This window comes from Diceros bicornis, chromosome 15, assembly GCF_020826845.1.
Source record: "Diceros bicornis minor isolate mBicDic1 chromosome 15, mDicBic1.mat.cur, whole genome shotgun sequence".
Classification (NCBI taxonomy): Eukaryota; Metazoa; Chordata; class Mammalia; order Perissodactyla; family Rhinocerotidae; genus Diceros; species Diceros bicornis.
Window position 1 is genome coordinate 24,164,277 of NC_080754.1, and position 15,958 is coordinate 24,180,234.

General features: G+C 52.5%; 1 protein-coding gene across 1 annotated transcript in view; it reads left to right on the forward strand.

Moving 5' to 3' along the window:
- PDIA5 (protein disulfide isomerase family A member 5) overlaps positions 1–15,958 on the forward strand; it is an 88,597-nt gene that overhangs the window by 15,447 nt on the left and 57,192 nt on the right. The window contains exons 2-3 of the mRNA XM_058555926.1: positions 5,237–5,363; positions 8,356–8,443. Of these exons, the coding sequence (XP_058411909.1) occupies positions 5,237–5,363; positions 8,356–8,443 (215 nt within the window). The remainder of the gene's footprint in view (positions 1–5,236; positions 5,364–8,355; positions 8,444–15,958) is intronic.

The window sequence follows — 15,958 nt, forward strand, 5'->3', positions numbered from 1 at the left end:
TGTTAAAGCTGAGAGTGGGTGAACAGAAAGAAAGCAATTACTGGAGAAGGTCAGAAGGAGTTTGCGTGGTGAACAAAGGATTTTTTTCTCTCCTTTACCTCCAAAGCTAGTGACTTAGAATGTAAAGAGCCTGCCAAGTCCAGGAACAGTTCCTTGGCTGGCTCGGAAGGTGGCTGACTTCGGAAGCTTCTCCGAACTTCTCAAACACTGCCCCCGCCCCGGGCTTGACAAAGCAGAGAGAGTTTGTGCATCATTAACGTTGTTATTGTTGCTGTAGTTATTGTTATCAAGGTTTGTGGGTTGTGACTTATGAAGTCTGAAGGAAGGCGCCTGGCAAGGCGATTCCAGACTCACTGGAGCTGCATCTTAAGGAAAGGAAGGAGCGTGCACACTGGAAAGGTTGAAATAGACTGAAGTGGAGGAGAAAGGAGAATGTTAAGTGGCTGGAGGATGGTCCCCTTGGGCTTAGGTGAGGGAGGGAAGGGCTGCCCCGCTCCCCGCTGTCAGAGATGCTAAGCCTGCCATCTTAACTCTTTGTACGCCACGCCCCCTGGTTCCCTCCGGATCTGGCTGTCCCGACTGTTTTTCCTCTCTCACTCCCAAATCTCCAAATCCTGCCTCTCCAGGCAAATCCTGCCTCTCCTGTGCCCACAGATGTGCGCGGTGGAGACAGCCCATCCTTCTCCTGACCCTGCTGGGCTGCCCGTGCTCCTTCCCCTTGTCGCCCCAGCTCCTGTGCTGGGTGTGCTTTCTCAGCAGTCTGGTGTCCGTCCGACCCCCTCCCCCCATGCTACTAAATTCTCTCAGAGTGTCCCCAGGGACTTTGGCCTGTGGATCAATCACTGGCTTTTCTGTGTGTCTGCTCCCTGGTCTGTGTTGACGCAGCACTTCCCGCCTTCTTCCTGCCCTTCCTTCTCCCCTCAGCTGAGGTGTTCCCTTGTCTTCTCCCTCTCATCCCCGACCCCTCTTGACCCCTCGAGGTCTGCTCTCCACTCTCCAGCCTGGAGGACGCCTGTGTTGGGATGTCTTATTGTCCACCTGTCCAGCCTGAGCTTATCACCTCCTCAACATGAGACAAAGGCCTCTTCTGCTGCTGCTTCTCAGTCCTTCCATTTTCAGCTATTGTTCCGTGCTCTAGCCCAGAATCCTTGGAGTCATTGTAGCCTCTTCTCTCTTCCTTCTTTGCTTACATGTGAATAGTCCTTGAATTCTGCTGTTGTTTCCTGAGGCTCTTGGATTAACCCCTTTCTTTCTACATGGGCAGCCACCTAGCTGGTCCCTCTATCTGAGGTCTGCCCAGTCTGAGGTCAGGGCCAGGTGAGGCCCTTGAGCCAGTCTTTCAAGACCCCCGGTTTGACCCCACCCACCACACTCAAACCCAGACCTGCGCTGTGGTCTGTCTGGTTTCTGTCAGTGGTCCCTTCCAGGTCTCCCTCCAGCTGCCATGGACTCATCTTGTGACGCTCCCAGTGGGTGACCTCTGCGGACGTCAGGAGTGTGGTAACAAGTGTGATTTGTCATGTTTATTGTGCTGCACAAACATTTCTTGAGGGCTTTCAAGGGGCCAGGCGCTGTGCTGGGCCCTGCCCTCAGGAGCTCTTAGTCTGGGGGTGGCGTAGGGATGGGGGAGGCTGGAAGGAGACGTCTCCATAAAGAGTCTAAACCGGGCTGGCCATGGCAGTGCCCAGTTTAAGCCCCAGTGCCATGCCGGGGGATGGTGTTCAAGCAAAGGCCGTTTGCTCAGTGTAGTCCTGGGTGAGCTCAGTTCTCTGCTGTGTGAGGGTAAACCCTGAGTCAGAGGCTTTGGCAGCTGGCTGGAAAGTGGTTTGTTTACTCTGAGGTTGACCATTGGGTGGATGATCTGAGGGATTCACTGGGTTTTATAGGAAGGAAGCAGCGGGTATGCCATGAGACTTGGTTCTTGTGCTTTCTGCTGTTGCTGTGGCCCACCCTCCTTCCCTTCCCCTCTCCTTCTCCTCTCCTTCTCCCAGTTCCAGAAGCACAGGTGCCTGCCATTCTCAGGGCTGGTCCACAGGTCAGAGTACTGAGGCCCTGGACAAGGGCAGTTGTTTTTCTTGACTGGCCAGATTATTTGAGGATTAAAAACAGCAGCGTCAATGTGTTTTTCCAACAGGTTCTTTTCTTTTTTTCCTGTAATCGTGTGCATTGAGCTATGGACTTTTCAGTCTGAAGTCCATTAGCTCCCTGGGAGCCATAGAATAACATGTAATAATAAAGTGGAATTAACTTTTTGGTGAGCTCTAGAGGTGGGCTGCATTAGGGCAAGTGAGCCCTCAGGCAGTGTGTGCAGCTCTGGCAGGGCAGAATGAGGGAGAAATTATTCTTCCACTCCTCCTCCTGCTCTCCCTGGTTTTACCCTGGGAAGAAGGAACCTTTGAATTCCAATGGCAGATTATATTTAGGAACGCTAGAAGATGGCCACATTTCTGTCTTCTGCTCTGCTGTGACAGGAATTTGTATTATATATTGTGGTATGTGAGACTGTTGGCGTGCTTTATGATTTGTAAAGCATGTTGGGTAAGGTGTCCCGTTTCATCCTCACAGCAGTCCCACGAGGGAGGCATCAGTATCTCCGTGTAGTGTTTGAGGCACTAAGCCTGTGGAAGGTTGAGTTATGTTGCCTAGGCATCTTAGCTGTTGAGTGTTAGAGCTCAGACAACTCAAGAGTTCTGGCTGCACGGAGGCAGTGGGCTGAGAGGGCGTGGGGTCAAAAAGAGAGACTGGGGTTCAGGACCCGGCCCTGCTACTTATTAGCCATGTGACTTTGGTCAGATTATTTAACTGATCAATATAAGCAAGCATATTAGGTAATCTACAGTTGCCTCTTGTTATTTACCTCATTCCTCCATAACCCTCTGTCTTTGCTCCATTGGGCTGGTTGCTCTGTAGGCTGCAGAACAGTTGTCCTGGACTTCTCTTCACCATCAACATGAGAATTCTTGCCATTCTCCTCTGCTGGGTCCTTTGTTTCCTAGGTTCCATGTCTTTCTCATTTTTTATTTACTTCTTGTTTTGGTAGAGCATGAGTTCACTAGCTTCCTGAGAAAGGGTGTGTTGGTGGTAAATTTTTCACATCCGAGATCTTAAGTCTGAATAAATCTGTATTCACAATTGACAGATAGTTTGGCTGGTTACAGAATTCCAATTGGAAATCATGTTGCTTGGGAATTGTGAAGGCAATGCTTCATTGTCTCTGGTGTGCCGATGGGCAGTCTTATACCAATTCTGAGTCCTGATCTTTTGTATGTGGTGGTTTTTTCCTTTGAAACTTTCAGAATCTCCTCTTTGTCAGCAGTGTTCTGCAAGTTTTCAGTGATATACTTTGGTGAGAATCTTTTTTTTTTTTTTTTTTGTGAGGAGGACTAGCCCTGAGCTAACATCTGATGCCAATCCTCCCCTTTTTTCTTGAGGAAGAGTGGCCCTGAGCAAACCTCTGTGCCCATCTTCCTCTACTTTATATGGGACGCCACCACATCATGGCTTACCAAGCGGTGCATCAGTGCGCACCTGGGATCCGAACCTGCAAACCCCGGGCCGCCGAAGCGGAGGACGTGCACTTAACCGCTTGCACCACTGGGCTGGCCCCGAGAATCTTTTTTTATTCTTGATGCTGGGCCCTCTCAACTGGAAACTCACATCCTTCGATTCTGGGATATTTTCTTGAAATATTTCTTTGATAACTTCTTTTCCTCTGTTTTCTTCTTTTTCTGGAGTTCCTTTAATTTGGCTCTTGCACTTAATGGATCCATCTTCTTATTTTCTTATCTTTTTCTCCTGTTTTTTATTTCTTGATCTTTTTGTTTTATTTTCTGGGAGTTTTTTTCAATTCTACTTTCAACTCTATTGAAATTTTTTATTTCTGTGAGAGTTTTACTTTCCAGGAGTTTTTCCTTATTCTCTTTGACTATTCCTTTTTCATAGCATTCCATTCTTGTTTTGTAGATGCATCATTTTATTTCTCTGAGAATAATAATTATAGTTTTATTGTTCTGTTCTTTTTCTTCTGTTTCATCTTTCCATTGGTTTGTTTTCATGTCTGTCTTTTGTGTGGAGGGCTTTCCTTGAATATCTAGTGGACCTTGGTTGTCTGTCTGTATTGGAGAGTTAGGTGCTTGCACATGGATGGGAGACTGAGTGTGAGGAGGGGTGGAGGGCACACGCTAACTTAGAGGGCCTCACAGTGGCTATTTGAGTGGGAACTCTGCCATTTTATTGGAGGATCTCCATATCACTGTCTTTAGGTTGTTTTTCTTGTGCTTCTCAGTTTCCCCAGAGAAAAGTTCTCTAATCTCCTGCCTAAGGGAGTAAGACTGGTAGCATTCTAGAAAAGGGAAGGGAGATGTTGGGGGGGCCTGAGGGGATGGGTGATCTCAAAGTTCAGTTTGTAGACTTTTCCTTAATGCCCTTGTTTTCTCTTAGGGTCATACTTCCCCCCTCTGCCTGGTGTCTTCCAGCAAAGGTTTTCTTATTCAGTCTCTGTATAGTAACCCCTGTGTTTTCTGCAGCTGGCAGGGGTGCTGTTGGGCAGCTGTGTGGGCTGGGTGAGGGGGTCTGCTGTGTAACTGTTCTTTATTCAGACTTTCAACATGCCCCCCCTCCCCCAGTTTTAGCCCACCCCTCATTGTGCCTGCAGAGGTGCCTGGTACATCCAGTGCCCGAGGTTTTCAGGTTCTCTGGAGAGAATAGGCTTGTTTCTTGTTGCCTGGCCTCCTGAGCTCGTTGGTTGAGTGGGGAAAGTGGAAAGCCCCTCACCCCTTTATTCTCATCCTAAACGTGAGAGTTGATCTCACTTCCCCATGGGTTTTGCGTTTTGGTGCCTCTCGGTGGGATGGAGTTCTCACATTGCTGTAGTGTGTGGCGTTTGGGTGCTGTGAGGAGTACAGACATCGGCCTCCCAGAGAGGTCTTGACTGAGTAGGGGCAAGTATGTCTGTGCAGCATGCTTGTGTAGTGTGCAGTCCATGCAGCCTTATAAAAGTGTGGAGTATAAAAGCATGAAGAGGAGGGGTGAGCTGGAGACTGGCGGGAAGGTCCTTGGGGGATTGGTGGCTTGGAGAGAGGGTGAGGTGAAAAGGTGGGTGTCATGTGAGAAGGGTGTGTGTGCCCCTATCCCTGTGAAGTGGAATGTGCTCTAGGCAGCACGTCTGCAGGCAGCTGTTCTTCCTCAGACCTGGCCGGGAGCTGGGGCTCACGGTCCTTGGCTCCTTGATCTCCAGGTCGTCCTGCCAGTGTGGCTGTCCTCCTCAAAGGTCTCCTCGCTCATCGAGAGAATCTCTGACCCCAAGGACTTGAAAAAACTTCTCAGGACCCGGAATAATGTGCTGGTGCTTTATTCCAAATCTGGTGAGTGCTGGCCTTGAGATCATCCTTCAGGGGTGGGATGGGAGGGAAAGGGAAGGAAACAGGCAGAGGTGGGAGGTGGAGACCTTAGCACCAAAAACCACCCAAGAAGGGTCCAAGGACAGGTTTGTCAGCTTTCCTCAGAAGACGGAGGCAGAGGCACAGAGGAGCGTGCTGCTTTTGGATCCCTAAGAGGTTGTTTCAGTTCCCTTTTGCCAGTATTTCTTAGGAAAAGCCCTCTGGAGTCCGTCACTGCCTCAGGAGGGAGAAGACATGTGTGTGAAGGAGGACGGAGGACAGTGGACACCAGGATGGGCGTTCTCGCTTCCTGGACAGGCACAGGCCAGCCCTGCCAGGGCATGCTCCACCAGAGCTGGTGATTAACTTACTGGGCTGGCCTGTCGCCAGCTGAATTAGTCCCAGGCTTGGGAGATTGTACCCAGGCTGGCAGCCCTGGCCCTGCCTGGCTCCCATCTGTCCTGCTCTGGGGTCAGAACACAAGACTGAGTTTGGAGTGGGCTCCAGGCTCGGGACAGGGCAGCCTCAGTGGGTAGGAGCAGTGGCTTGCCTCTTCTGACCTTGAGGCTGAAGTGGGCATAGTGGATGGAGAGAGGTTTGCTCAGCTCTTGGCCCTGACTTTGAACATCTGACTGTTGGTGTTGTTCCAGCAGAGTTAAGTGTTTTCGCTGCTCCTAAGGATGCCAAGTTTTCTGTGCCCCAGAGAAGCTGCAGCCAGTGGCTGGGCCAGTTCCGGGCACAGCTCTCCTGGCAGCTCATCCTTGACACTCATTGGCACTGGGGGCTGATGGATGTTTTGGACGTGTGTCCCCCCTGAGGCCTGCATCCTCTAAGCACCCTGGCACATGCTGCTCCTTGCCCTTCTGAGGGCCTCGCACACACTCCCTGAAGTTGCTGTTGGGAGCTCAGCGTGTGACTAGCATTTCTCTGCTGTCAGGAATGGGGGAAACTGAGGCAAGGGAGAAGCAGAGTTGCTCCCAAGGCCTGGGGTATAGCCCCCTGAATAAGCGTGGCTCGGCCCCATGGATGCTCCTGGAGCTGAGCTGTCAGTGCAGGAACACACTTGGTTCCTTCTCTGGGTGGGTCCTGTCATATAAGCTCATCGTCTTACAAGAACTCTGCAGGGAACTTGTGCGATGCACTCTCGTTTGCTCCCTTGCTGTGAGGGAGGCAGTGCAGTTGTCAGATAACGTCCAGTTTACAAGCGAGGAAACTGAAGTTGGGGGAAGATAGCAGACTCTGAGGTCTGCCGGCTGGTAGATGGTGGAGCTGGTCCCCTGTGCCACCTCCACCTCGTTTCCTCTGCCAGAGGGAGGAAGGAATGCAGTCTTAATTTTGCAGTGATGGAAGGCTCTGAGACCAGGAAGTGGTTATGGTAAGTGAGAGAGTGGGAAAGCGGGTCTCCTGATAGGGGCTTGCGGGCAGGAGGCAGGGCCCCCGCACTCTTGTTTTCTCTTCTACCCTCACCAGACCACTGTCTCATTTGCTGGCAGTGGAGCTCCCAATGCTTCCCGCTTACCAGGCTCCTCCCTGCTGTGGACTGCTGGGCAGCGGCCCCGGGTGATTATTCTACCTTCCTGCCTCCTTGCCCAGGCCTGCTGCGAGACTCGTGGCCTTCAGTGGGCTTTGGGAGCAGCGCAGTGACTGGGTTTTCTCCCCTCCCATCCTTCTAAGTGGTGCCTCCCTTTCTGCTGCTGAAAGGCAGGGTTAGGGGAGGGGGACGTCACGTCACTCTCCTTCAGTTTCCCTCCTCTGCCTCCCAGAGCCCAGTCTGAATGGTGAAGCCATGGCCTTTCCCCCCTTGCTGCGCCCCCTCCTCCTGCAGCCCTGGTGGGGGTTCCTGAGGGCCTCCTTCAGTGACTCCATGCACGCCTCTTGAAGGATTCTTTTTGTTCGCTTCCGAGAAAGGCTCAGCATGCTTTGTATTCACAAACAGCTACCATTATCCACCCTAGAAAAGGAGATCTGAGGAGGCAAATGATTCAGACATCATTTCTGCTTGGCTTTGGAACATATCATATGGCTTTTGGCAGGGGAAGGCGGTAGACTGTTCTCCCCACAGTGTCTGAGTGGCGGGCCTTTCAAGTGAGCTCACAGGTATGACAGGGGAAGGTGACACACTGGCCACAGCCACTCTGCAGTGGACCCTTGCAGGCTGGCAGTGTTGAAATCCTGGCCACAGAAGCTCCGTCCCTAAGAACCTGCCCTCCTACAGTAGTTTCCAGGTGCTTTGCCCAGACACCTGGACCAATGAAAAACTCTTCCCTTTTTGTGTTCACACCACCCTGCCCCAAGGCCTGGTCCACGCTTCTGCAGCTGACCCCCGAGGGATCAGGGGTGATCCAGGGCTGGTCCTTCCCCTGTTGCTTCCAGCATGTGGGCTGTGAAATGTGACTTGAGTACACTTGGCATCGGTCCATCAGAGACTGGTGTCACATATAAACCCCCTTTAATCACTGGGTGGTACCAAGCCTCTAGGTGAGTGTGTGATGTACAAGTAAAGGGAAGATCTGGTTCTCCTCTGACAAACAGCTGCCTTTGTCAGCTCCCAGGCTGGGCACCAGGACAGATGAGTGTGGAACTGGCAAACCCATTCCCTAGTTATAGGATTGTTAACTGTTTGGTTATAGAATTTTCAAAATTTGTCACAGAAGAGTAATGAGTCAGAGATTCTATTGGGAGTTGCGGGTCCAGCTGAGAGATTCTTGGGAGAGTGAGGCATGAGGTGTGGCTTGAAGGGGGGTGAGTTGGGGGTCCTGTGTCTGTGAGGAAGGCCCGGGAGGATGGCGGGAGCAGGGGTTTTGGAGAAGAGCTGGGCTGTTCTCACAGAATGTTGATCGCAGGGACAGTGTTTTAACTGGTGCTCAGGACCTCACCTCTAGGACTGGTCTCCATCCTTCCTCACCCCTGAGGAAAGAAGGAAGGGGTGGCCCTGGTGCACTTGGGCACAGATGTTTAATTTTTTGTTTTCTTACAGAGGCTGCAGCTGAAAGTCATCTCAGATTGTTGTCCACTGTGGCCCAGGCAGTGAAAGGACAAGGCACCATCTGCTGGGTAGACTGTGGGTATGTCCTGGGGACGCGGGGACGGCGGCTGGAGAGTGGGGGGAGTTGTCCCTGATTAACGCTCTGGAAGAGAGGATGTGATGGAGAGATTGCTGTAGGAAGCCCTCCTCGGCAGAACTGCAGGGTTCCCTGGGGAAGTGGGTGGGCTGGCGAAGGGGCAGGTCCTGGCCCCCGTCCTGTTCTGTGCAGCCCACCCCTCTTCTCCCTGCTCCCAGAGGGCTTTTACTTTTTACTCTGTTGTCATGTGTCACTTGATTTCGTCTTCCCAGTGGGTGGCAGAGGGGGCCTTGTTTTATAGAGAGGCCTTGATGCCCAGAGAGGCAAAGTTATTTTCAGGGTCACCTGGTGGGCTTGCTTATGGGGGTCTTCAGCAAGAACCGTGGGCTTTACCCCCAGCCCAGGCCGTTAATAGAGTTTTCTGCTGCCCACCGCACAAAGGTGCTGGGATGAGCATTTTGTGACTGTCACTTTGGCTTCTAAGGTGGCTCCATTAGATGTGTCAGCCCTGGACAGGTGGCTTAGTCCTTCCAGCTCTCTCCTCTGACCACCCCCGCAACCTGTCCAGATGCCAATACAGTGAGCTCCTTCTCCTCCTTCCTTACCTCCATCCTCCCAGAGATAACCGTGGCAGAATCAAGCACCAGCCACAGGAGGAAGTCTGTAGGAAGGAGGGCTGCTTCTTAGTGATGGAATTCCTCTGATTCTTTTGGGTTTGGGAGTTTGAGCCAGAGTTTTCTCGGCTTCCCTTTCCTTTCAGTCATTAGGGATACATCCCTCTGTGTTCGGTGCTTTGCTGCTGGGATATGTATACACACAACCACACACACACCTCTTGTCATATAATCAGCTTCCAATTTAGCATAGATTGGCATAAACACCAAAAAGACACATAGATAGTGAATGAACACAGGAAAAAAGTAGCCAAGAACAGGTTTGTTCTTCGCACGTTCGTTGAGCACCAGCTGTATGCAAGGTGCTGTGTTGCACTTGGTGGATACCAGCATTTACATGTCCTTCTGACCGAGAACAGGCAGTGTTTCCAGAGCCACTGTGCCCAGCCACTTCTCACCTGGACTTGGGGCTCATCAGGAGTATGGGCTTGGGAAGAGGAGAGAAAGGAGAAGAGGCAGTGTTGTGCTCTGGGTAGTGCGGGAAGAGGTGGGGCTCTGCTGGGAAGGAAGCAGTTCTTTTCCTGGGTGGCCATAAAGGTCTTGTGAGCCTTTAGTGTCGCTGCCCTTGCCCGAGTCACGGCCCTGCTGCCACCCCGTGAGTTACGGGAGCTTTTGTGGGCTCTGCTCAGTGCTGCCGTCTTCCTCGTCTGTCTGAGTTCTAAATGGCTGTTTTGCAGATGAACTTCTGAGACACATTGATTTATAAGTTGGCCTCAAGCTGTCCGCTGTGATTGGAGAGCATTGAAGGAGATCTGTGTTTTGACAAAGCACTGAATGAGACCAGGGAAGAAGTCTTAGCCAAGCAGTGTTTGCTGTGGGGTGTGTGTGGATGTGTGTGCACGTGTGCGTGCACACTCGCACATCTGGCCTCAGACCTCCCGATTTATTCAGACAACTTAACGGAAGGGACTGCTCACTAGACAGTGGGTGAGATCTGAGCCGTTGGTTGATTCTAGTTCATAGTTAGTGTGGAAGTGCTCTTGTCTTCCCGGTGTGTTTCTGTCTCCCTGGTGCTCTGTGACTGGCAAAGCGACAAAGCCTGTTAGAGGGGACAGGGCACTTTGGAATCTCCATGTCTGAAAGTGACGGCAGTTTGGTGGAGCCTTAGCACAGGGAGTTCCTGTGGCTTGTAGGTGGCAGAAGCGGCAGAAGAGCTTTGATTTAGTTGCATCCACCTGGGTCTACTCAGCAACCATTCCCGAGCACTTCTCATGTGCTTTGAGGTCCACAGATAGACAGCAGTGTCCCCACAGAGCTCAGTGTGCAAGGAGGAGGCAGACATCTGCCCCGGTGATTACCAGCCAGGTAAGAAGTGCTGTAAAGGGAGGCTCTACGTGTAGTTGGGGCATCACTTAATTCTTCCTGGAAGGGTTGAGAAAGGAGGAGGTAGAGTTCCAGTCTGGGGCAAAGACCTTAAAGTCCAGGTCTTTCAAGTACTTTGGCTTTCCCTGCAGACAGCTGCCTGTGGGGTGGGCCCTGAGCGCTGTCTGGGGTCATCTGGCCGATGGGTGTGGAGGTGGCAGTCCTGCTCTGTTCTGGAAGGGGCAGGACTACCTGGGGCCGGGGTTAGTGTATGAGGACAGACTAAGGAGATCAGGATTCAGGACTCGTTTGGAGACATGATGTCTGAAGCCAATAAAAGTGCCAATGGGAGAAATAATCCTCTGATGGTCGATGTGCTAAAATGAAAATGTAGGGGCACCTTAGAGCTTAAAAGAGGCAACCTTCAGACAAAAGGACAAACTCTTCCTGTAGCTGCCACTCAATTTATCCCTCTAAGAGGAAGTATAAACTGAAATGTTCAATAGCTTTTAAACAGTTCAGATAAGTAGGTGGCTTATGGAGCTGTAGTGGATTATGTTGGAAGCAGGAATAGCTGGGTCTGAGTTTGAAATTAGAGGCAGGGTGCAGCTCAGTCTTCCCAGAAGAGCCCAAGGACAGAACTCAGGGCTCTAGTCTACGCAGGCCACCCTGGGTGTCAGTCCTCACGGACCACCAGGACCACCCTGACACAAGGAAATCCCCAAGGGCTGAGCTGCTTCTGCCCTCCTGCTTGGCCACTCCGACTCCTAGACTTCTGAACATGCCCCCTAAATCATTAGGGGAACCCCCCGTGTTAGCTCCGGGGCCCTGGATGACTGCTCTTGCTGTCCTAAGTGTGTTCAGTCTGTGGATGAGTCTGAATGAGATGCTCCGGGGATGGGCAGGAGCGCTCTTGGGAACACTCTGTGTTGCCACCTACAGTGGAGCGAGGAGTGGAGCCAACCTCTGCTTGCGTGTTATCCTTGCTGCTGTTAAATAGCAGGTGGTCAGCCAGAGCGCACCTCCCCTCTCGTGGACCCTGCTGACGTTCCCTCTCTCTCGTCCTTTCCAGCTCTGCTTCCTGCCCTGCTAGCAAAGGATTCGAGGCTGGACTGGGGATGCCAGGGCTTGGGGTGGGGTGACAGGAAGGTCAGGAGTAAACAGCCCACTCTGCTTTTCCCCTTGAAGGGCAGTTGAAGGGAACAGGGGACATTCTAAAGTGAGGGCAGAGACCGCTCTGGTGGGAGGCATCTTTGGAGGTATGTGGAGTGATGGCGGAGGCCTGAATGGAAGGGTCAGCTCTGCTACTTGCTAGCCTCATGACCTTGGGCAGGTTGGTTACCCTGAGTCTGTTTCCTCATCTGTAAAATGGGGTAAAAATACCTATTCTGCCTGCTGTCCAGGTTCCTGGTGAGGATCAAGTAAATGAAAAACAGTTCTTTCTCTAGAATAGAATTTAAATGTGAGGTCCTCTTCTACTCTTAGTATTTTTCGTCTGGGCAAGATTGTTCAGGGAATTCCAAGAAGAGGCTGGAGGGAGAGCAATGGTGCGTTTGTTCCTCAGCAGCTCTGTCTTGGGTGAGGGTCCCTTGGTTGTGAGGATGCCCCTCAAGACAGTTTGGGGCATGAGAGTCAGCCCCAGTGCACGGGGTGTTTTGCCCTGACCCTTAAGAAGTTTGGGGTGCAGTGGAACTTGCAGGACTGCAGGTCAGGAGGCCTGGCTTTGAGGCAAATAGCTGTGGCACCTTTGGCAAGTTGCTACCCCGTCTCTGGGCTTCAGTTGAATCGTGTGTGAAACGTGGAGTTGAGTCTTCCGAGTTGCTATCATCCCTAAATAGCCTAGTTCAGAAAATCTTGGAAGCTGCCAGGCTTGGTGTGCGGTGTGTATGCGTGTAAGTATGCAGTAGGGGTGTGGCTTCCAGTTTTAGGAGTTGGTCTCTCTTTGTGTCTTTCCCCATCCTGGGTGTCTGCTTCTTATGTCTCTCCCATCTTTCCCTCTGAGCTGCTCTCGTCTCTCCGTTTCCTCTCCCTTACTAGTTCTGTTGCCTCTTCCCTTCTCTGAGTCGCTGCCTCCCCCAATCTTTTGGTCTTTTTCCTCCTTTCTTCTCTGTGTGGATGTTTCTTTTTGTCTTTTTCTCACTTTTCCTGCTCTTTCCTCCCTACCCCTGCATGTACACCTGCAGGCACACACACGCCTCCACGTTGGTCTTCTCCCAGGTCCCAGGACCTGTCACTTGTTGCTGTGAGGTGTCTGTAGGGTGTCTGGCTTCTGTCCAGGGTTTGTCAGCTCTCCCCTCCCCTTACTCCACTCCTGGCTCAGCCCTCACAGCCACACTCGGTTGGCTGGTGATGGTTGTCCAGCTGTTCAGTGGGTTGTGTGGGAGGGAGTTGATATTCCCCTCGTGCCCTGCAGCCTGGCATCGGGGCTCGGCCTTGGCATGGGGTGCTGCTGTCTGGGCAGCGGAGCTGGAGCCAGCAGGCGGGACTGTGCCTGGTATGCTAATTCCTGGGGCTGATTCTCACTGGGCCCAGACTGCCCTGTTGGACGCCCACTGCTTTCTTTTCTAGAGGGTTTAAGGTCGTTACCTAAGCACATCTTCCTTCTTCCCTGCTCTTTCTCCCATCTGTTTTATTTCCCCTGGAGCAGTGCTGGCTTCCCACATCCAAGATTTGGGGCCTGCCAGGGCAGGCATAGCATGTTTTGAAGTCTTAGGTTTTCTTCTAAAAATTATTTGAATTTAGCGTTGGCTTCTTTATGTATAAGCGTGTTTAACCTTACTTATCATGGGAGAAAGTGGACTCCCAGAAGTGCTGTGTTTCTCTTGTGGCTTCAGACACCTCCTGGCACGTTGCCATATACTCGGTGGGGTGACATGTCCCCAGCTGGAGAGCAGAGCCTCAGAATTGCTGGCTGGGAGGCAGATGGAGGAGGAGGAGGCCCGGTCTTCTCTCACTTATTCCCGTCACTTTTATTAACTGCACTGCGTAATTCATACTTCATCATGTGCCTTCTTGAGGTGGGCACCAAGGAGAACAGCCAGACCGGGGAGGATCCCTGTTGCAGGGAGTCCCTTCGTCAGAGGGTCTGCGTGCCCACCAGGGTCTGTCCACGGTTAAGGCCCAGCAACTCCAGGACTGTTCTCCCGCCTCGTGTCCTGCAGCTACGTCCTTTCACGTTGTCCTTGGCGTGCGGCACCTAGCAGTCACTGACAGTATTTCTTGCTCACTCGCTCCGTGTCTCCCATTTTCTTCGTGTCGCTGAAGTGAGGGCACTTCCTACCTTTCCTCCCCTCCCCACCCTCAGGGGTCACAGGTCCACCTACTCGGAATCCTGCCATGTTAGACCTGGCAGATGGGAGAAAGAAATTACCCCTTCTTTGATAGGGAAACGGACCCTAGGAGGGCTGGGTTAGCCAAGGGCACACAGGGAGCCTTCCTCTGGTCCTCAGTGCAGTCTGCTTTCTGCCCCACCGCAGGAGGCTGCCCGAGGTGTGTGAGGACATAAGGAAACCGACTGGCTGAGTGAGGATCCAGTCGGGGGCCTAGGAGAGAGATGACAGAGGGTCAGATCTTTTTGAGTCTCCACCTTCTGTCCTGGGTCCGGTTCACCTGGCAGGATATAGGGAGCCTGCCTTGATGCTTTAGTAATTCTCGACCCTAGAGGAATTGCAAGCTCCATTCAGCTCTTGTGGACAGCTCCCACATTTTGGAGCTCGGGAAACCAAGGGCCCCTCAGAGGTCACAGGCTGGCTAATGGCAGAGCCAGATCTAGAAGCTGCCAGTCATTCCAGCTGGCAGCTGGGCCTTCCTCCAGGGAGGGTTTGGTCCTTAGGCTGCGACTTGCAAGTCGCGTACCTGCCCTTCCTGAGCCTCCAGCACCTTGTGTCTTCTCTTTCCTCCAGCTCTCACCCCACCTTTCATCCCTCGGTCTGCCTCCCAGGAGCCTGTTGCAGTCTCTCAGTGGATCGTTACTGTATGTGAAGATCCAGTAAACACAGCACCACGTACCTGCAGCAGCCACTCCACACAACAAATTCAAACGGAAACGCCTGTGTGGATGTGTCTGTGCCAGGGGTGGGGAGGGAAGCGTGTACAGTCCTCTGTAATCTTTTCCTCCATATTCCCTGTAGAGGAGAGCCAAGGGACACAGGGTAGGATAGGTTGTAGCAGGTCGTGGGTGAGTAAACGGGCAGAGGGAGGCAGGCTCCAGCCTCCCCAGCAGACAGACAACGGCTGGTTCCTGCAGGATGGTCAGGGAAGGGCAAGTGAGGGCCTTTGCACTTCCAGTCCACTCTCCGTGATCTGTGGTGGTTTTCTCCTCCCTCCCTCTCCATCCCGGCAAAACAGCTCTTTCCCTGCTCACTGCTTTTGTCTCCTTTTCCCCCTAGAGCCTCAGTCACTGGCTAGGGAAGGGGGGTGGAGAGGGAGGCAGCCAGTAGATCAATTAATTGTGCCTAATCTATCAACCCAGATCCTTTTAAGTCCCTGAGCTTGGGTAATTTCTCTTCCCTTCTTGAACTCTTACCACTTTTATTGTCTGTACTGCACAATTAGTGCGTGTGTGTGCATGCACACTCATACACACACACACTCTCATACATTCTGAGAGACAGAATCGTAGGAGGGAGAGGAGTCGATCTGGGAGAGCACTGTCAGGAATTGTCACCTGGCAGGATTCCTGGAGCACAATAGACAGAGCCCGAGAGCCAGAAGTGTAGGCCCTCATCCCAGCAGTGACAAGACAGCATCATTCATTCACTCATTCACTCAGGTTATTTCTAGAGTGCCTGCTGTGTGCCAGCTGCTGCTCTAACCCTGGGGAGATAGCTGTGAACGGAACAAAGCCCTTGCCTTCATGGAGCACATGTTTCTGATGGGGTGACCATCAGTGGACATGTTGGTCAGATGTGGGGATGCGCTGTGGAGAGGAAGACGGCAAGTAAGGGACATGGTGCGTGCTGGAGGTGGGGGCTGAGGCTCTGGGGTCTGTGCCAGAGGTGCTCAGAGGGGACAGGACACCGTCTCCCCATGCACCCCTCTGAGAATGTGTGCATTCGCATTTGTGTGTGTGTGCCTGTCTGTAGAGGGCAGGGGAGAGGAGGGAATCCTTGGGGAGTGTCGTGTAACCTAAGGAAGGAAGAGGTGGCAACAAGGAACCCTGTGGCAGAGACAGAGCTGTGATTACCTTGACTGGGGTGGGGGCCGTAGGCTGCAGGCTGGGCTGGACCCACAGGCGGGGGTCCACACTGAGGAACCAGTGGAGGACCTCTGTGCCCTCCAGCTCCACGCAGCCAAGTTGGTTGGTTTGGAGCGTTGCTCCTAAGCCTGGCCTGGGCTCACCGGGGACCTAAGGCTGCAGCAGTAAGACTTTTCCATGGAGGGGTTCAGGCAGAGCAGGCAGGGATTGGGTTGGATGACTCTGAGCCCTGTCACTCCTCCCTCTGCGTTGTGAAACTCACAGGGAGAGGCCGCCAGCCAGGCTGGATGGAAGAGAGAGCCGGTGTGGGGTGGCCCTTCTCCCCTCAGTTGGCTGCTTTGTAGA